Source organism: Sorex araneus, chromosome 11, assembly GCF_027595985.1.
Source record: "Sorex araneus isolate mSorAra2 chromosome 11, mSorAra2.pri, whole genome shotgun sequence".
Classification (NCBI taxonomy): domain Eukaryota; kingdom Metazoa; phylum Chordata; class Mammalia; order Eulipotyphla; family Soricidae; genus Sorex; species Sorex araneus.
Genome location: NC_073312.1, coordinates 1,566,510 through 1,587,627, shown reverse-complemented (window position 1 = coordinate 1,587,627; position 21,118 = coordinate 1,566,510). Strand labels below are relative to the sequence as shown.

General features: G+C 59.3%; 1 protein-coding gene across 6 annotated transcripts in view; it reads right to left on the bottom strand.

The window, feature by feature from the left end:
- Window positions 1-18,981, bottom strand: part of EBF3 (EBF transcription factor 3) — a 94,040-nt gene extending 75,059 nt beyond the window's left edge. For 2 of the 6 annotated variants that reach the window (XM_055119509.1, XM_055119511.1), the window contains exons 1-6: window positions 18,243-18,976; window positions 18,009-18,165; window positions 17,727-17,790; window positions 16,978-17,033; window positions 14,598-14,671; window positions 13,141-13,209 (exon numbers count right to left, since the gene is read on the bottom strand). In XM_055119509.1, coding sequence (XP_054975484.1) covers window positions 13,141-13,209; window positions 14,598-14,671; window positions 16,978-17,033; window positions 17,727-17,790; window positions 18,009-18,165; window positions 18,243-18,376 — 554 coding nt within the window. In that variant the 5' untranslated portion in view covers window positions 18,377-18,976. Of the gene's footprint in view, window positions 1-13,140; window positions 13,210-14,597; window positions 14,672-16,977; window positions 17,034-17,726; window positions 17,791-18,008; window positions 18,166-18,242 lie in introns of all 6 variants that reach the window. The other 4 variants (XM_055119512.1, XM_055119508.1, XM_055119507.1 and 1 more) reach the window with 4 other exon arrangements.
- Window positions 18,982-21,118: the final 2,137 nt, after the last annotated feature.

Below are 21,118 nucleotides of genomic sequence, written 5' to 3'. Positions count from 1 at the left end.
GGGGTCTCAGGACAGCGAGAGAAGGACACGGACGGCAAAACTCTCCGTGGCAGCATTGCCACAGGGTCAGGCAACTGAGGGGCGGAGAAAGCCGCTTCCCAGGCTCCGAGCACTGTCCCCCCAAACGGCTCCCGGGGACCTGCCGTGGGGCAGCAGATCCTTGGGTCCGAGGCAAGACCCACCTGCCGAGCTGTGGGAACCCCTCGGGACCCGGGGATCTGCCAGGAGAGCCAGTGAGGGGGCCGGGAGCACCCAGCGCTGCAGCCCACGCACCCTCCACCCGGGGAGACTCCAGCCACGTGGCGCTACCTCAGCGGCCACTGACTCTGCTTGCTGAGCTACTCCCTCCCAGTGACTGCTGACCGCCCAGGCTGCGGGTGGCCGCAGGACCCTGCCAGGCCCTGCCCGGGCCACTCTGACAACGCCAGGCCGGGGAGCCACACGCAGGCCCCCTAGCCTGCGAGCGGCCTCCCGGCCTCAAAGCTTGTGTTCTGTTGGGGACCCCCCGGCGGTGCTCGGGGCTTGCTCCAGCTCCGCCTCGGGGATCCCCACTAGCGCGTCTTGGGGAGCCAAGAGGGACACTGAGGCGGGAACCCAGGCCGGCCACCTGCAAGGCCAGCACCCTCCCGCATCGCCCCGAGCCAGCAGTTCATTTAAAAGCCCGAAAGGACACACACAGACACACACACTCACACACGCGTGTGCAGACTGGAACAGGCTGGGAGCTGGGGGCAGGGGGGCACGGGCGTCCGGGACGCTGGGCCACGGAGCGGGGCCTGCCTATGTCGTCCACCCCAGCAGACACGCCCCAAGCGCCCGCAGAAAGGGGGCGGCCCTGGCTCAGCACCCGGCCCGTGACGGGGACCCGCACACACCCACGCGGAAGCCCAGCGGGGCCAGAGAGACGCACGGCAGCCCCGCACCACCGGACTCGCCTCCTCGCCAGAGAAGCTCCACGCCACACTCGCAGGCGTCCGGCGTGCGAGGGGCCGCGGCGAGGCCTGGCCGGAGGCGCTGTCGGGCTCCCTCAGGAGACTAGAAGCTTCGGGGGCCCCATGCAATCGTTTGTCGGCGCTCTGGACCACTGAGGACGGGCTTGGCCCTCACCCCTGCGGCCGACCTGCCCTTCCCCCCTCCCCCGGGACTCAGGTAGCTGCCAGCTAAGCCCCCGCTGGGTGTGAACCCGGGTGTGAACCTGAGCACGGAACCACGGTCGTCCCCAAGTCCCACCAGCCAAAGGGCCAAAAGCACACAGAGGGAGAGTCGGGTTCCCTCCTGTAGGCCGCACCCCGCTAGCTGGCAGCCCCCCGCAGGCCCTCGCCACCCCTCACAGTGGGGGGCCAGCGGGGTCGCCGTGATGGCTGTCGGGACCCCCTGCCCACACACCGTGCTGCCACGCAGAGCCGGGCGGAACTTGAAACGCCCCGTCAAACCGGCACACTCGAGGCTGTCTCCCCGAGTGAAATATTTCCCCACGCCCCCACCCCGCGCGCGATTTCTGAGTTGATTAACTTTTCATCTCCAGTGCTCTGTTATTATCGCCTTTATGTTTTAATCCATTTTTTTACACCGTGGGAAAAGAAAAAGATCACTGTTCGAGTAATCAAGTTATTCCTGTAAAATCCTAAATAAAATGAGATTTTTATTAAAGATATTTATCTTATACAACAAGAATAAAATCAATTTGCAGCCGTGGTCCAGCGTCCGCTACAATAACATTAAAATATACGGTCTCTCCGTGGGGGGGGGGTGCGGTCCACGGCGGGGCGGCCGGGCAGCTCACCGCCCGCCCTCCAGACCACGGGCTCCGCAGCTGGACACGGAGGAGAGCATTTTTATTGTTAATCAATGCCAATCAATTCTGAGCCTTGATGTTAATAGGGATCAATACCGCTGGGCTGCAGACGAGATCTGATTCCAATTGGTGAGCAGGGCTGCAGAAGTTTTTAATCATAAGGTAAATCCAGGCCTGGAACATAAGTCAGATGAATTAATATCGGCCGAGCAGGGCCCTCTCCCACACTGATCCAGCACGAGGAAATTTCTGTCATATTTCATTATCACACTCAGGGCAGCTGAAGGAAGTGTTTGGGGAGCTTAGTGGGAGCCGGAGAGCCCCTCACGCCACGCCACGATCCTCCCCACGCCCGCAGCCCGCCGGCCCGCCGAGTATAGTTATACGTATGCCCCATGAATCTCATTTTATGCGATTAAGATCCATAAAAATTCAATAGCTTTTCTTCTGCAATTCACATTTTACCTGGTGAAATATCATAAGAATTTCATTATCTTTGCAGCTGTTGCCTAGGATCAAGCAAAGGTTATTATCCTCTTCGAAAACACTATAGAATATGTACGAAAATGTCAGGAGAACTGGGCATTTAAAGCTTGATTTTTTAAAAGAAAAACACTGTCTGAAGTTTAGAATAAACTGTACTTGACATTTATGTACCATGATGCATTTCTTGGTAAACTGATTTTGCAAGGAAATTCTTTGATTTCGACTCCCGGACTGGATTGTAGGAGAAAAAGAGAAGGGGGTGGGGGGGGCCTGGGAGGAGGGGGAGGAAGGGGGAGAGACGAAGGGAAAAGGGGGATGAAGACGCTCCACGCAGGGCTCCCCCACCCCGGGGCCGGCCGCTAGGGAGGAGGTTACGGGGGAGCCCGGCCGGCTGCTGGCCTGGCGCGGTGGGTCCTTCAGGCCCCTTGAAGGAACTGAAGAAAAATGGCCAGTGCGGAGCAGGTGATTGATCAGAAAGCCCCGTAAATCATGCGGACCCCACGGTCCCGAGACCGGCACTGCTAGGGTTCCATCCACGGTGATAAATTAGCATTAGATGGAACCTAATGAGTTTACTAAACATTTGGGATTTGTGCTAATAAACTGGCTGGCTGTGAACTAGCAGAAGCGATGTGCAATCCCGCGGCTCCCTCTTATCTCCGTACATGACAGTTAAACCACGCTTCCAATCTGCGATCAATTCATCATCCGACACCATTGTACATTCTTCACAAAAAGATAATTACTGCTTCCCTGGATCAGAACACTCATATTTCCTTGGAATTGCAGGTCTGATAGCGGCCTGTCACCACTCCCCGGCCCCTCTATACAGCTCTATTTATGATCATTATTTTCGCCTAAACAAGCCTTTTTCCTTCACTTGATAACGAAGGCCGCGATGATGAGCGGCAACAGTTAGGCATTGTTCCCTCTGCGGAGTGCTTGCACGTTTAGTGGGAGCCGCTGACAAATATTTTATTCGGGGCATTAGTAAAAGTTTCCACTCGTTAGAAGCTATCGCTACCATTTCCTCTAAGAAAAAGCTCCTGTTCCTGGCTCGGGTTTGTTAAAAAGCAGAGAAGGAGCCGGGGAAGAAGGAGTAATGTAACAGAGGATAAATCAAAACATGATTAAAAAGGCCGGAGCAGCCCCGCATCACGTGGTCCTCACGCCGCCGCGGCCCCCGCCCCGGCCGCACTGCCCTACCCCAACTGGTCAACTCTGGGTGACCCCCAGCACACGCAATCAATTACCATAACACACAACTCCGAAACAATGCAAATTAGTTACTGCTCACAGCCTAATAAATGGGAACAAATGTGTTTGGGGCTGCAGTGGGGTTCTGGAGGCCATAATTGCTGGGAATAATTATAATGGGGTCTTCGGAGCTGAAGCCGCAGTGGCTGGTCATGACAAATGCCCCCGCCCAGCTCACGTGCTCCTGACCGCCAGCCCCGGGCAGCTCCGCGCCGGCGAGGCCCCGGGCAAAAGGCACCTCCAGGCCCCCAGGGGCGGCCGCAGGGCACCTCGCTCTGGACAGGCGAGTCTGGGCACTTTCTCCTGCTTTGGGGAGGCGCAAGCCAAGCTCCACATGGTGCCGGGGCCACAGAGGCGGGTGAGAGCCGGTGCTTTGTTGGGACGGGGGTGGGGGGGCGAGATCGCGGCTATTTTTGAGGCGCACACGAGTACGTTCTGGAGGGGGGGCTCATTTATTAACTTGCACAACTCATGTATTTGTTCAAAGTAACGGTCTTTGGGGAAAGGGCTGTTCTGTTTGGAAACTGCTTGTCAAACTTAATAAATGGAAGTCACTGCCATCCCCCCCAAAAGCGCTTTCGCAGATCCGTCCCGGTCCCCGGGGCCCCCGCTGGCCGGTAACTAATAGCTGCTGTGCAGTGGCGGGAGGGGGCGCGACCCGGGACAGTGGGATGCGCGGCCGGCCAGCGCGGCCCACTTCCTTCCTGACCCCATCTTCCCGGTGTCAGAGGACGGGCCGCTCCATTGAGAAAGTGGAAATGGACGGAGGCTCCCTTGGCGGGGTTTCCAGTCGCCGAGGGGGGCGCGGCCGCCGGCCCACCGCATGCCACACACTGATCTGATTTACAAACCTCTCCTAATGGGAAACAAATGCCCGGGTGTGAATTCATGCTCAGCCGTAAAAGCCCGCACGGCCCCGGCCGCGTATTAAATACCACATATAACTCTCCGCAGCCCGGGCCAGGGCTTACTGTCAGCGGCGGCTAAAGCCGGCCTAACATTTTGTTTGGCAATTAGGAAAATTTGTAGTTTAATTTATTAAACCAAAAAAGCCCAGCACCGTGCTGAAGGCAGACCCGGTCCGGCCGGCCTGCGGGGAAGGTCGCCCCCAACAGTGGAGGTTTCTCTCTGCAGCCCACGTGGCCAAAACACCCCAAAACTGCATGTCGGGGTGGGGGGGGAGAGGGGAGGGATGCCGGCCACAAGCAAATCTGAGCCAAACTGCTTAAACACATTCTTGGCAAAAAAGTTTACGTAACGGGTAAGCGGGAAAGTACAGCGGGGAGGGCGCTCGCCTGCAGCGGCCCCCGGGGGACAGTCCCAGCACCCATCGGGCTCCCCGAGCACCGCCTGGAGTGACCCCTGAGCCGGGATGAGCCCTGAGCACCGCCCGGCGTGACCCCTGAGCCAGGATGAGCCCCGAGCACTGCCCGGCGAGGCTCAGACAAAGACACACACAGGCCAGAAGCCCGCCTTTCTCTGCAGAGGACATGGCTACTTTCTGGGGGACGGAGGGCCCGGGGCAGTCCCCCAGGTCCATCCCCGACACCTCCAGGGGTCTTCCTGCCAGCCACCAAGAACTGGCCCCCGCAGCGAGCCCACCGGCAGCCCCCAGACCACCGGGAGCGGCCTGCACAAAGCCACCAGGAGAAAGGGGGGCCAGGCGCACCCCAAAAGCCCTGGAGAAGCTCCGTCAGCGGCACAGCAGCACCGCTGCTGAGGTGCGGGAGGGGCGGGTGGCCTGCACACCGCCTGGGACCCCAAAGGAGGGAGCCCTAAAACACGCTGGACTGAACACGCGCTTGCTGGACCTCAGAGTCGAACACGCCACCCACAGACCCAACCGCTTCAGGGAAGCTGCCAGAGGGGCCGGGGCATCCGCGAGGGCCAGACCCCGGGGGCGCCCCCTCAGGCCCCGCGGCAGGGTGGACACGGGGCGCAGGGCACGCGCAGGGCCCTGGGGCCACCCCCGGCCTTTATCCATCACCTGCTCGGGGCTCCCCGAGACTAGCGGACCCCACACTGCCAGCGTCAGCGAGTCCTGCCCGGGGTCCCCGTGCAGGCTGCTCCGTGGGGAGGGGACGGGAGCCCCCCACCCCGACCCCCTGCAAAGCAGCTCCAGGCCTTTCCGAGCTGATGACCCTGCGGCCCGGGGGACAGAGGAGATGGGGCCGGCGGTGAGGCCTTGCAGACCCACGCGGCCACCTGCTCTCCCCCCTGCACCGTCCGCCCTGCCCCTCCCCCGGGCATGGGCATCACTCTGCGGAGCTGGACACGCAGCCTGACCCCCGTGACACGGACTGGGTACAGGCAGTGACCAGTCTGGGGATGGGGGCGGGCCGCTCGGGCCTCGGGGACATGGCCCTGCTCCCCTGGGCCCCTCCGGGGACCAGGCGGCCACGGAGCCGGGCACCCTGCTGCCCCCGCCCCTCAGGGCCCTCTGCACAGGCCCACCCCCAGCCTGCGTTGGGGCAGCCCCGCTGCCCGCCCTGGGTCCAGCCTCTGCACGCCCCTAATCGAATCCCGGGCCTGAGCCGCCAGATGTCCCCCTCGCTGGCCGGCCCAGGCGCCGCCTCCGGCCGTGACCCTCCGCAGCCACACGGAAGGCCCGGGCCGGCCCTGCTGCCAGAGCTTCTGTTTCATGGAAACTCAGAAGCAGGGTGAGGGCTGGGGGTCTGCACCTCTGCCATGGGGGGCCCGGGGGGGCGGGGGCGGCAAGGGCCAAGGGTCAAGGCTGCCCTCCTTCCCTCTGGCCCTTTGCAGATCCTCCCACGGAGCGCGAGTGTGCCCAGGGCGGCCGCAGGGCCCCTGCCCCCCGCTGCTTTCTGCAGGGGCGGGGGAGGGGCGGCCCCTCGCCCAGATGTGAGCGGCCACGGCAGGCGGCGGGCGAGACACGCTGGTGCCGGCTCCTTCCGCTGCTCGCCCCGGCCGGGCTCCGCGTCCTGCGGCCACACCAGCGCGGCCTCTTCCTCCGCACATGTTTAAGTCATTTCCTCAGGGCCACCGCGGGTGCGGGTGCGGGACGCCCGCGTCCCCATGCCAGCCCGGGGCACCCCCCGCCTGGGTCTCGGGGTTTGTTTTGAAAGGGACCAGGGAGCCGGGAGCCGAGCAGTGAGCGGCCAGCCCCGCCCAGCCCCCCTCTCCAAGGCCCTGGGTGCTGCCTCCACTCTGTGGGCGAGAAGGGCTGTGGCCGGCCCAGGCACTAGGGCAACGTCTTTCTCCCCAGGCTGCTCCGACGGAGAGAGCAGCCGCACCCCAGGCCCCAGCCGCCGCTGCAGGCGACCCCCAAACCCTTCACGCAGAGAAGCCCTCTGCGTGTTTCCCTAAGTGACAGCCATAGTTTTGTCTTAAACCGTGAATAACACCGGCATGGTGCCTCGTGATGTAGAGGCTCGACCACAAACACTTTGGGAAGATTTGCTCTGAAGATAAACAAACACGGACCCGTGTCCTGGCGCGCGGAGGGGTGAATGGTTTTCATTTCCAGGGAGCGCGAAGCCCCAGAAGCCCGGCCAAGTGCAGGTTAAGCTCCCGGCCTTCCTCCCTGTCAATCACTTCCTGCCTGGTCCAGTCTCCATCATTAGAGCCGGAATCCTCGTCCCCTCGGAGGTGTGTCCTGGGCCTCCGCGAGTCTGAATTCTGTTCAATTATTCACCATCTTTGAAAAGTGCCCGAAAATTACCGCCGTGGGGTGGGCCACCTCCCTGCAGCCAGGGCCCCCTAAATGCTTGGCCCGGGCCCCCGCGCCCGCTCTCTGCAGCATCGCGAGAGGGCCTCTGGCCAGCCCCAATTATCTCCTGGTGCACAGAGAGTAATTATTTGCTTCCTGTAAGCATGCGTAACAGAACCCTGAGTTTGGACGGCTTTCCATAAGGTAATCCAATTCATCCCGGCCCTCCTAACGCAATTACGGGCACTGGCAATAGCTTTGCTTTTCACCTGGTAAGGCGGCAGTGGAGGCTGGGATGGTCTGCATCAACGAGGACGGCTTCTGACAGGCCTGCTCCGCCCCTCCCCTCCGCCCCCCTGCGCCTCCGCCCCAGCCGGGCAGCCGGCAGCCAGAGAGCTGCAGCCCTGGGCAAGGTCTCTCCCGACACCAGCCAGGAGCCAGAGCTGCCGGGCGGCTGGAGTCCGACCCAGGGGGCCGGTGTGGGAGCCCCGCCAGGCCCTGGCCTGACCAGGAGGCCTTCCCCGGGCCTGGCCGCGCCCCACCACAGTGACACAGCGGTGGCAGCAGCTACTCGGGACACAGCCTGAGCACACAGGCCGACACCGTGGGGTCCCAGGCCTTCGGGAGCCGGCCCTGGGGTCCCCACGGAGGCGAAATCGGGTCACTGCACCCGCCTGACCCTTGGCCTCCCCTGACAGGTGTCCCTGAAGCGGGGCGGGCGAGGGGGCAGGGGCACGAGTCCCGCCACTCTCCACCGGCTGTTCTGCCTGGGACGCCGCGGCCCAACGGGGCAGAGACGAAACGGGAGAGTCGGCAGCCGTGGCCGGGCCCCGCCACAGGCGCCAGCCAGCCTTGCCCGTCACACGCATGCCCACTCGGCCCCGGAGAGCCGCGGACAGCGCCAGCACGAGGCAGGGACGGGGCCAGGCCCGGCCCCGAGAACCACAGTCACATCCTTGAGGAGCTCGAGAAGGAGAAATTAACACCACACTCCACTGTTTTCATTGCGTTATGCAGATGAAATGACAAGTTGTCGGTTAAGAAGTTAATAAACAGTCTCCGTTTGCAGGTTATCCAAATGCTGCTGAATAGAAAACCTTGGATCCCTAAATGATGTGTAATTAAAATTATTTTTAAAATCCTCCCTGACAGGCCGGGGCTTAGCCAAAATGTAAATGACATTAAAGAAGACAATGAATTTAATTTTATTTAATGTCCCTTTTTGCAGATCCTCATTTACATAGCATTTTTAACAAAAGCGTTGACCTTATAAATGCTGGCATTTGTACAGCTCCCTCGGAGCTGGGTTTAATCACGGGCGTGCAAAGCCAGGAGGGAGGAGGCCTCACAGCCCTGCCTGGAGATGGAGTCGGAATGAAAACATTGGGACTGGTCAAATGTTTATCCTCCCCGCTTCTGAAAACAGCCTGACAAGAAGATGTAAGGGGCTAGGGAATAACCCGGTGCTGTTTGTAAGGCTTGGTAATAATCATACATAATCGTTTGGAAATATAGCTAATAAAAAATATAATGAGTGCTCAGCAAAATCGGCATTAGGCCCAAATTACATGATATTAATACTTGAACAGGTGCAGAAAGGCGCTTTAAATGAGGTAAATGAATAAAATGTCCCAGTGCAGGACTGTGTGCGCTGACAAAAAGTCAATGCCATGAATAATTCAGTGGCCAGGACTGCCAGCAAAGGTCACTTGCTTTGACCTTTGTGACAGGAAGTGAAAGGAAACACTGTTGACTGAAGAAAGAAAGAGAGAGAGGGAGAAAGAAAGAGAGAGGGAGGGAGAGAGAGAGAGAGGGAGAGAGAGAGAGAGCCTCCAGTGAGCCCTCAACTGCTCTCTGCACTCACTTCAAGGTGTGAACTTAAAATGCCGACATGAGCCAGAGGCGGAGGGGGGGCCTGGGGGGGGCTGGCGGTCAGCGAGATTGGTGGTGGTCAGCGCCTCTGACCAGGGACAACAGAGATGCAGACAATGAAAGGTTAAGTAAATAATATTTTTCTACAACCCAATGTCAATTATGTAGAAAAATCTGAGGTCAGCAGAAAAGTATTTTCTGAGCCCACAGGGTTGAAATTTTGTAACAGCTGTTAAATATGACAAAATCCAACCCCCCCCCACACACACACATACACACACCCCAAACTAAAGCTATTCCAAACTCAGTATGAAAGAAAATGGGATAAACAGATGTCTGGCTCCCAGACAGGGGAGGAGGACAGACCCAGAATGATAAGTCTCCCCAACTCTATAGAGCTCCGCCAGATTTTCCCGGGGAGGGGCACCGCCTGCCACAGAGGTGCCAGCGAACAGGACGTCTGAGCTGGTGCCATCTGGAACCGCCCCGCCAGCACACTCCCTGCGTGCGTGGAGCACACAGCTCGGCTCGGCCCGTGGGGAGGGTCCCTCGCTGCTCCTACCCCCGCCCCAGCCAGCCATCCAGGCTGTGACAGCTGGCCCCTGCCCCCCGGGGGGCTGCGTGAGGAAGGGGAAGCTAGGGCCGCCTTCCTGGGCACTCGCAGGGGTCCTGAGGAAACACACCGGCATGGCACGGGAGGTGGACGCCAGCCAAAGTGTGGTTTTGGTTTAGCAGCTTCACCGACATCCTGTAATCACTTACAGCCCTTGGAATGTAGGGGTGAAACAGGAGAGATTTATCTGCTCAGAGCTGGGCCCTGTGGACAATGGGTGTTCCTAATGAAGACCATCTGCTTTTGTGTTTTCCCAGAAAACATTATTCCACGAGGAAAGTGATACTCCCATCCTCCGCAGCAACACCACCCGAGACTGTGGGTGCCCGTGAGCGGGTGTGGGGGTGTGTGCATGTGTGTGCGTGTGTGTGCATGTGTGTGTCCACCCCCAAGTGTCCCCCTGACTCTGCAGGGGGCTCCCCTCCCGGTGAGCCAGAGCGGGACCCTCGCTGCACCGCTGCCGTGACGTCCCCAAGCCCTTGGTGGTTTCAGCACACGCCTATCGGCAAAACCATGAAACCAAACCCCAAACACGGTTTCCCCTGTTGGGTGAGGACCGAACCGCTCTCGGCGCCCCATGAAGGGAGCGGTTTCGGGAGAGACGAGCGTCCCCCTTCCTCCCTCCTCTCTGCTCCGAGGGTCTCCCTGGTGTTCCTGAGTGTTTCATGCCCCCGAAGGATAACGGAGCTGAACTGCGTAATTAATTGATTTAGGGTGTCGGGGTCTGTGGCACTGGGTTCCCGGCCAGAGCAGGACTCGCCCCTCCCTGGGCCCCTCACCCGGGCCGGCGGCCTCTTGTGCTCAGACTGACTGTGCGGTTAGAGCAAATGTGGCCCATTGATCTCAATTCAGGTTGGAATTATTGGTTTATATCCTCGGGACAAATATGCCTTATCTGGTCAGAACCTGCTAAATGCATCCAAAGGCCACCAGGAGCCTGCGCAGCGCGCAGTACAGAACTCTTTTCTAAGCCAACTAACCACGCCATGACACGGGCGACGGGAACCTGTAGGCTGCCGTGCTGACAGGAGGGCTCAGGCTGCAGTGCTCGAGAGGGGACGGGCCCAAGACTCAGCCTAAGCAGCTCGGTTTCGGCGCTGGAGTGGCCCCACCCACGGGGTCATCACCATGGACTGAAACTCGCGTGGGCTCAGAACGGGCGTCGCTCGGCCCCCTCGGAGGCACTCTGCCTCTGACTGATACAACTTGCCCCCGCGAACACTAAATTTTTCATTTCCCCCCCCCCCCTGGAAACACGCCTTGCCCTGGAGATCGTGCCAATACTGCAATCATTTCCCAAGGATTTACATCAAGCAACAAAACGCGAACAGTATTTTGTCATTCTAAGTGACAGCTCTCTTAAGAATGCTCAAAACGTACACTCTATTTGTCACTGCGTAAAAGTAGCCTTACCTAACATGGAAGGTGATTAAAATTCCTATAAAATTGTCATATCTTTGAGTTTAGAAGCCGAGCAGATTTTTCATCAATAATTAAGACTTCCAAAGCATTTGTGCCAGCCGTAATGGAGCTGCAATCCTCTTTCTTCAAATAAACTTGGTAAACCCATTAGACAGTGTTTTTACATTTCCCCTCCTCTCATGCTGCTGGAATAGCAAATGATCCCGCACACACTTCTAGGTATCAGTAATCTTAGCACATATTTTAGAGATCCAAACATAGAGAGCACTCAGTTCAGAGGGGCGAGAATGAAGGCTCCGCTTCCTACATAGCTGGCAGAGGAGATTCGTTTCCATCTTGCAATTAAGAACTGAGTACTGAAAGTTACTCAGCACCAATAGGTAAATAAACGACTGAATATTACACAAATCCAGATGATTCTGAAGAGAAAGCAGAGCGTCCAAAATACCGGTTGAAACAAGAGGATGGCAATTATTGTGACGGGCTTTAAAAAAAAATTTTTTTTTAAGTCCTCACGGTTTAAAAACAAGTAGTCTCTTTTTAAATGTTTTTCAGTTTATAAATCTTCCAAACTGAAGGCAACGGCAAAGACGAAACATCTCACAAGCCAGGATGCCAGCACAGCGGCCCGGCAGCATCCACTCAGAGAGGGGGTCGAGACTTGCTCACATACTTTCAGCCAATCCAAATAAATCAAGAAATGCAATGAATTCAGTTCTGAGACAACAATGCGAGGCCAGATGCTTTCCACAAGCCCCGAAACACGGGGCGCGAGTATGATCACATTGATTTTTGGAGTTGGCGTTCTAGAAAGTGTTGAACTTGCTCGCTCTCGCCTGAGTGACAACCACAACTGGCCAAGCCTATTTGATTACTAATAAGGGAGCTGTCCCTTCTGTCAGACCCGCAACATTCTCCACTGAGCAAACAGCTATTCCAGCTAGTCAAACATTAGCATTGCTCTCCACTGGCGGCGCATACTTCTCCGGGCTTAACTGGGAGAGTTTTCCGGGTTTAATTTTTCAGACACTGGACAGCAAAGTTCATGATCAAAAGATAACTTTGTACTGAAAGCTGCTGAAATTCAACCCCTCTTCAAAACAATCTAACTCTCTGCTTCACAGAGCCCGTGTCCTGTGTACCGCCCCACACTCGGGCGAGCTGGGTACCAGCCTCCCAGTCTGCACTCAATCACACCCGGGCCTTTTGCTGCTCAACCTCATTGTTGGGCAGAAAGCAAGCCGCCTCCTCCCTGCAGGTCACCGGGATCCCGAGTCCGGGCGAGAGTGGGAGAGGAGGGTGCTGTGTGTCTGTTGTTTCAGCGACAGCCATGCCAAACACGCATTAGCACTGTTAGGACTAATGACGAGTGTCTTAAAAGCATGCAACGTTGCCCAAGGAGTATGGCGAGTAGCAAGACAAGAGCAGCGAATGTAAAGAATGCATACGGCTAATCTAGTTATGGAAATTAATGCTGGGAAATCTAACCAGCGTGTGTAATTAGTTTCAATTATCACAACTTTGGTTTGTTAGTTACATATTTGCTACTTGACATAAAACGACAGCCACAATTGGAAAAAAATTAGGAGACATTTCGCAACTAATTGAGAGCAGATTAGATTCATTCTAACACTGGGCAACAGTCACATCCGAGGCACCACCCAGTCTCATCCGAGATAAAAAAAAAAGAAGAAGAACGCAAAAATGAAATACTTGTTAACAAATTAGCAAAAGACATTTTATGACATATCTCTGGGTTTAAAGCCAGAAACTCTCCAGGCATAAAGTGCCCCTCCAGCGAGAGCAGCGGCAGCTGAAGCCGCTTCCCTTGACAACTCGCGAGCAATTACTGAATCCCCACAGAGCCAGCCACCAGGTTTCCAAGTCGACCCACCTGTGCATGAACACACACGCGGACAACAAATGGCGCATCACACGCGCCGAACGCCGCGCCAGGCCCGGGAATACGGAGCCAGTGGAAGCCAGAAAGGCGCAGGGGTTGGCCGGCCATGCTCCGGTCCTTACCTGTCGATGATCACGGGGTCTGAGGGCGTCTCGTTCCGGTTGCCACAGCTTTTCTTGTCACAGCAGCGGCTGCAGAACAATCGTCAACAGGGACTTAGCTGCCGCACTTGCCCGGTCTGTGATCTACTTTGCTTTTTTTTTTTTTGAAGTCTGACAGTGAAGCAGTTGGAGTGAGGAAAATAAGTGGCGATGGCGGGGCACACTGGAACCCCAGGGAGCACAGGTGCTCCAAGGCCAAACTCAGGATGTCACTTTTGCCCGAAAGGAGCAAAGTTGAACCTCTGGGTTAGGACCACCGTGCCCCCCAGCAAGGGTATAAATTGTGATGCTAAAATATGGAAATCGTGTTGTGGGTGTTTGTCTTTGCAAGGCGCTGAGGAGCCGGGGAGGCAGGAGGCTGGGGAATAAGTTCTCACAGCTTCAGCTTTTGTTTACCTCTAATTGTCAAGCTGTTATTTCTGGAAAAGATGCAAGACGCCACCTTCAACCAATATTTCTTTCGGGCATTTATTAATTATAACCACAAAAGCATGCACCCATCTATCAGAAACTTGTATTGTTCCCCCTTTAAGCCTACCTTAACTCCGTTATTGAAACTTTAATTAAAGCAGAAATGAAAGAAAAATGTTATGCTTCTTGCATTTTAAAAAAGCATACTTGTATAATGGTTACATGTCTAAATTAGCTAAATTAACACCATATGGTAGGCAAAGTATATAAAGCCTTTTAAAGCTGACAGCTAAAGTGATTAAAGAAAGTCTACAGGCTTCCACTTAGAGCTTAAATCACATCTGTGCGCTTTCTATGTTAATTGCAGTACATGCAGAAGTGGATAATAAAGAAATTCCACTTTATTGGTTGTAATTTATATTTATTACCTGATATGAGAAAAAGTCAGCTTTTGTATATTAGTGCTGTAACAATACGTCTGCTCAGAAGTGGCGAGGAGCGAGCGGGCTCGGTAGCTGTGCTAAGGACGCCGCTCAGAGTCGGCTCGCCGCTACTGTCGGCTGTGGCTGGCCCACCTGCCCTCCCTCCAACTATATTTCAGTCGCCGTGCATGCAAAGTCAATGATGCATTTTTATTTGCCATGTAGGGGTGAAACTCTTGCGGTAGTCGGGAAAAACAGGTGGGAAATGGCTCTTCCGACAGAGATCTCCAGGCTCGCTACCCGGCGCGGGGGAGCCGCGCTGCTCGGGGAGAGGTTAAGGCCCCCGCGCGCTGCAATTCTCACGTCGGCGAGCTCGGTAATAAGTACCGAGAGTTGGCTGCTATCAGGACCAGACCATCGCCGCCCGGGGGTGCGGGCCAGGGCGCAGAGCCGGCCGGGCCTCGGGCAACGGCGCTCGGCGGTGTGGCCGCGGCTGGGCCCGGCCGCCTGGCCTGCACCGCGGGCCTCCCCGCGGCCTCCGGTGTCCGCGCGCGCCCCGCGCCCCGCGCCCCCGCCCGCGCTCACCTGCACATGATTTCGTGGGTCAACAGCACGCGGCACATCTCGGGGTTCTTGTCCTGGCCCTCGTAGACGATGGCCTGCGCGGGGCACAAACGGACGCGGAGGGGGTCAGGCGGCGGCCGCGCCTCTCCCGCGCCCAGGCGCCCCGGGCGCCGCGGGCAAGGCGGGCGGCAGGTGCACTGCGGGCGCGGGCGGGCGGCCGCCGCCTCGGGCCATGGTCCGGCCCCCGCGCCCGGCTGCGGGGCCCGCCGGCCGGCACCCGGCTCGCCCGGCCGCTGCCCGCGGCGCCCACCCGGTGCCCGCACGTGGCCGCAGCAGGCCCGGGCCTGGCCCTGCAGCCCGTAGCGGGGCCGGGGGTTCCCCGGGGCGGCCCGGCCGCGCGGCCACGTGCTTCTCGCAGGAGGGTATTTGGGAAGAAAGTGCTAATGGCCAATCTGGTGTTTATTTTGAAACTGCTAACAATGATTTTTCTCGGGTAAAAAGGCAGTGTCTGCGCGCACGCTCGGGTGGGCTTTGAGCAGAGGCTCCGCCAGATGGTGCGAAGCCCGAGGTGCGCTGGCGGCCGCCGGACCCGCGCCGACCCGGGCGCCCGACACCCGCCTCGCAGGAAGGCCGAGAAGGGAAAGGGGGAAGGACACTGGGGGAGGGGCGCGCGGCCAGCGGAGCAGTCCACGGCGGGGGAGGGGAGCCGCGCGGTGCCCGCCCTCCCTGAAAATTATCTGGAAATTACTTCCACCCTCCCCGGCGCTCCGACACGTTCCTGCGCTTCAGGCGGACAAAGCCGGCTTCCGAGGCCGCGGCAAGGAGACAGCCGCCGGCCCTTCTGGCGGGGACCACCACTGGCCACGGCCGCCGGGGCTGCGGGCGCCACCCCGTATTTATATTTGATTTATTTTTTATTTTGTAGCACAAACAGAAATCCATAAACTGTCGGTTCAGCGCCATTGACTCTGATCAGTTACTGGGCGCTGTCCTCCCCCCACCCCCGTCAGCGAGCGGAGATTAAATGCTTTCTTCTCAGCCCCGTTTCCCCTGCAGAGGGAGGCCGGGAAGGGCGAGCAGTGCCACGAGCTACTACGCTCTGCCCGCCAGGCCTGCCACGGAGCGGCGGCTTGGGGAGAAAGCCCGGGGCCTCCGGTACAAAGGGAAGAAAGGCCTTCGGCGGGCAGGGGTGCAGGGGTGTGGGGTCTGGAGGCATGGAGTCAAGGCGATCTGCCTGCCGAGCCACAGGGCCTCACTCCCCTGCAGCCAGTCTCTGTGGACCTGTCACAGGCGTTTCCCTCTCCCACACAGTGGCCCTGCCGGCCTGAGCTGCTCCCCTCCTGGGCTCCCCTCTCCACCTCTCCCGGCCTTGCTGGGAACAAACTTTCCACCGGGGAGGGCACCCGGCACCCGGAGTGCTGGTCTCCTTGCCAGCCGCCTGGCAGCAGGGAGCTGGGCGCCAGGGCATGCCGGCTCACTGGCTCTCCGTCTGAAAGTTAGCACCAGGCACCGGAGGCCACCTCCGTTCTGGGGGAACCGGGATGGCTGGCCGTGCACGCGGTCCTCCATCTGTCTGAGCAGGGGGGCCGGCACACAGGCGCCCGCCCGGCCCCTCCCCCAACAGTCTTTTAAGAAAATGGAGCGAAGACAAGGAGACAAGCGCCACCGGCATGAGCCCAGGAGGCTGCACAGCATCAAGCCCGGCCCAGGCTTAATCACGTTTCCCAGAGCCGATAGTTATCATCGGAAAAGTTGACCAAGACAGGTTAAATAATTTAATAAGGAACTGCTTGTAATTATGTTATTTACAAGGTATGACAGAGGGTGGGCGAGGGCCTGAGCAGCGGGCGGCTGGGGGTGACCCCTGGAGCTCAGAGTTTGAATTATGGAGAAGGGGGGCTGAGAGGTGAAGAAGGACTAGAGGAGAACAAGTGACTTTTCACCCCAACACATTTAACTTTTAAATCCAAATAAACGTCTGGGCTCCGAGCCCATCACACGGGAGAGGAACTGATCAGCCCAACTCCGTGGGCTCGGGAAAGGGGCTCATTGCCTTTGTTAGAAGACAAACAAATCAATGAAACGATTCCGAGCACCGAGAGGAAGGGAGGCTTCCCGTGCATGCACACATGGAGAGCAACTTGAAATTTCTGTCAAATATTAATTACCATAATTAATTAAGACAGAATTTGATTCCAATCACAAACCATTTAATAAAGCATCTATGCCCGATTCTAATGACAACATAAACTATTTTTACCAATCGCTTCATGTATTCCAATAAATATGGAATTCTCATTAGCATGTCAAGGAAGCTAAATGAAAAACAAACCGGCCCCTGAGCCTCAGGCCAACCCCAGCCCAGCAACGGCAACTAGTGCAGAACCCAAAACTTTCTCACCTGTTTGGTCATTGAATCTATGAGTCGAACATACAGGTCCTGCTCCGTCCTGACTCCTGCGAGAAACAGGGAACGAATTCTCCTCAGGATTTTCCCGGGGCCCAGTTAGGCGGAACGCAGGTCTGCAGCCTGGGCGGCGGGACCCTGGGCCAGGGATCTGGGGCCTGGGGCGGGAGCCAGGGCGCCCAGGGCTCCGGGCTGTATTTCGAGCCTTTCTTCACCAAGGACCTCCCTCCCCACCCCCAGGGCAGCGTCTGAAGGCTGGAGACGGTTCCCGCGCGGGGCAGGCCCGCCGGCGACACCCCGAGCCCATGTGGTCATTTATTTTTAGCAAACGGCACGAAATGGAAACTGAGAGTCTGAACTCTTTCTAATGCCTCTCGAGGATTTCCGTGTTTGGGCTCTTTTGTTTTTTTAAGGGGAAAGAAGCCCTCTCCCGCGCGGGAAGTAAGTTCTGCTCGGCCGGTGGAGTTAGCCCCGGCTCGATAATTAACATTAATTTGCAAACTCGAAAAAAAAGTCACTTAAACGTGCTGTTCTGCGGGAACCCGTATCGATCCCTTTTTACTTTCCACTTCGAGCCCCACCGGTTAATCATGTGAAGTGCCATCGACTTATTGATCGTTTATGTTTTGTTTTCCTCCTATGCCCCGAGAAGATGTCGTGTTTACATCCGTGTCATTTTAATCTCGGGATCTTTATGTCCCGTCGCCGCCTCGGAGCCGGCGCGCGGGGCGGGCGGCACTTACCGTTGCTGTACAACAGCTGGAGTTTGTAGTGGATGCCGTTGTTGGTCTTCTCGTTATTGGGCTCCTGCAAGGAACGATAAATAATGGCATTTAGTGCGGGCCGGCGGCCCCCGCGCGCCGCCGGGCCCCTCGGCCCCGGGCGCGCCGCGAGGTCACTCTCCCGCCGCCGCCGGGGCCGGGGCCGCACGTGGCGGCGGGGGCGCGGGGGGCCCTCCGGGGCGGCGCGCGCGGGCGCGCGGGCGGGCGGGCAGCGCCGGGCCCCGCCGGGCCGCGGGCACTTACTTTCTCTTTCTCCACAAAGTCCACAAAAGCGGTCCTTTCGATCTCCACCGGCTGGCCCTGCCGGTCGTACAGCGCCAGCACGAAGTGGAAGAAATTGGACTTGCGGAGGTTGGACGGCGGCTGCTTCTCGAAGTGCGCCCGCGCCAGCCCCACGCCGCTGCGGGAGGAAAGAGACAGCGGCCGGTGAGCGGCGGCGGGCGCGGGCCGGGGCGCGCGGGCGCGGCCGGTACGTACCTCTGCGCGGCCGTGTTGGCGTCCACCACGCCCGCCGTGTGCATCCACGAGCGCACGGGGTTCATGCCGCTGCCCAGCGGCTCCTCCTTCATGGTGGTCCCCCCGCGCGGAATATTCTCCTGGATCCCAAACATGAACACAGCTGGCGGCGGCCGCGGCTCCCGGCCCGACGCGCTTCGGCGAGCGGCGGCGCCCGGCGCCCGGCGGCAGGCGGCTGCCCTGGCCGCGCTCGCCCTGCGCGGCGCCTGCGCTCCGGCGCGCCGCCGGCTTCAGCCCGTCCCGGCCGGCGCCGCCTGCACGGGCGGCCGCGCGCTCCGGACGGCCGCGGGCGCGGAGGCGGCGGCGGCGGCGGCGGCGGCGGCGCTTGTTGTTGTTGTTGTTTGCGGCGCGCTCAGCGCGGTGTCATCCTCGCCCGGCGGCGGCCGCGGCTGCAGGACACTGCGGGATCGCCCGCGTCTGGCGCGGCCCGCCTGCTCCAAAGACAAATAAACGGGGCAGTGAGCGGCGCGGCGCGGTCCCGGGCGCAGGCGGGGCGCGGCGGGGCCCGGAGCGGCGCGCGCAGCGGACGAGGCGCACAAAACTCAGCCCGCTCTCCCCGAGGAATGGACCCTTTCCCGGGAGCCAAAACTCGAAGCCCCCGGGAGCGGCGCTGTCAGAGGGTGACGTCGGGGGGCGGCGCCTGCGCCTTATATGGGAGCGGCCGCCCCTCGCCGCGCCCCTCGCCGCCGCCGCCGCCGCCGCGCGCGCCGACTGACTGCCTGACGGCGCCGCGAGCCGGCCCGAGCCCCGCGAGCCGCGCGAGCCCCGCCGCCGCCGCCGCCGCCGCCGCGCGCGCCCCGGCCCGGGGAGCCGCGCGGGCCCGGCCGGCGGCCGCGGAGACAAAGCCCCGGCGCGCTCGCCGCCGCCCCCTCCCCGGCGACCCTCCGCCCCGAGTCCGCCACACAGTCCCCGCGGGCCGGGCGGCCGGCGCCCCCACGTCACCCCGATAGGTGCCAAACACGCAGGGCGGCGGGAGGGGGCCGGCCCCGAGGGACAGGTGGGGGGCGGCGGGCCGGCCTCGGGGAGGGAGCCGGGGGTCGGGGGGCCCGCCCGCCTCCCGCTCCGAGGGGGCGGGGGCGCGCGGCGCGGCCTGCTTGGGGAGCAGACCCGAGGCTGCTGGGGGTCCGGGGGAGCCCCCCGCCTGGGCCTCGCCGGAGACCCGCGTTTTCTGTCCCCCCGGAGGAGGCCGCCCGCGCCCGGCTGCGGACCCACGTCGGAGGGGGCTCGGCCAGGTGTTCTCCTGCCCGCTGGCCACGACAGGCCCGCCCCCCCCCACCCCGCGCCCGCGCCCCGCTCGCCCCCGCCCCCTGGCCCGTCCCCGGGCGCGGCGCGTGACAAAGAAGGCCCCGGGCTCTCCGGGCAGAGGAGAAGCGCGCCCAGCCTTGCCGGCGACCTGGACGTCGCCGGGTGTCCGGCTGCGCGCCCCGCTCCTCGGCCGACCCGCCGGAGCCCAACGCGCCAGAGCGGGGACGGCGAGACCCCGGGGGCTGCCCCCCGGAGCCTCCGGGCCGGGCGCGCGGCGCGCGGCTTCCCGAACTGGTTTCGAGGAACCCGAGGGCCAGTGGCGCGGACAGCGCGTGGGCCCGGCGGCTGGGCTCCTGCAGCCGGGATGGACGCCCGGGCGCTCCGCCCGCCCAGAGGACGTGTGTGGCGCTCCGCGGCGGGGACCCGGGGGACCACTAGGAGCTGTCCGGGCGCTCTCCTGCCCGTAGAAATCAGACCCTTCCGACTGAAAACAAACAGGCAGACCAAACCAAACCCGGTTTCAAAGTGCGCGCGCCCCGCAGTCCTTCCCGCTGGCGCGGACCGGCGCTCCCTTTACTCCTGAGCTGGCAGCGTGTGTGCGTTAATATTTTAATTACTTGGGAAAATCGAAGTCCGGTTGACGTTAGCTGGGGACCCCCCACGCCTCTAGGAAGGGGAAAGCAATCTATTTTGCTGGTGTTGGGGGTTAATGACTATTGCCAAAGATAAGTGAATTATCAAAGCTGTTGCACCGGTCCCATCTTAAAATCCATTAGGGTGCCGGCCGTCTAATTAAATACGTAAGTATAATAAAATCATATTTTATGACTATTTGAGGGTAATGAGATTAGTCGTTAGAAGCGATCGTCACATATTCGAGATGCCAGCGCCTATAGAATGTTAATAACCTTAAATCAAAGTGTATGGAAACTATTCACGAGAAATTAAAAGAAAAATTCCTGTGTCCTACCAAGCCCCGCGCTTCGCACCCTGTGAGAATGGGTGCAGGAAGGGGCGCCTTCTGGGTGGAGGGACGATGCGAAGTAAAGTTGCGGCTGGGGCGGGATGGGGTGAGGAATGGCTTTGTCTCCCTGCTCGGAGCTGCAGGGGCTCTCGCAGGGCCAGCGGCCAGGCGAGTCTTATTGTCAGGATATGCAAAGTGCTTTTTTTTCCGGGAAAGATGAAGTTGGAAATAGGAAACAATGCTCGCTTTGTGGCACACTTCCTAAAATGCCCGGCCCGGCCCGGAGGTGCCCCTTCTTCCTCTGACGAAAGTATCACGCTAAAAATCATTTACAGTATCTTTAATTCAGATTACACGCGCCAAGGCGATTTAAATCTGATTACCAAATTAGAAGGTTTAAAAACAAATCCTCCTCAATCTGATACTGTTGACTAAAGAGAGAAAAAAAGTTCTATAAGCCCATCACATAAGGTAACGATCCTGCCCCAGAAAGAAAGGGGGTTTTAAACCTTTTTGACAACAAATGCAGCTGCCCCACTATTTTGGACGATATTAAGCGAAAATGAATGCAAATCTGTGTTCAGCAACCATCTGGCCCGAAATGGGGGAATCAGCTGCTCTCACAACA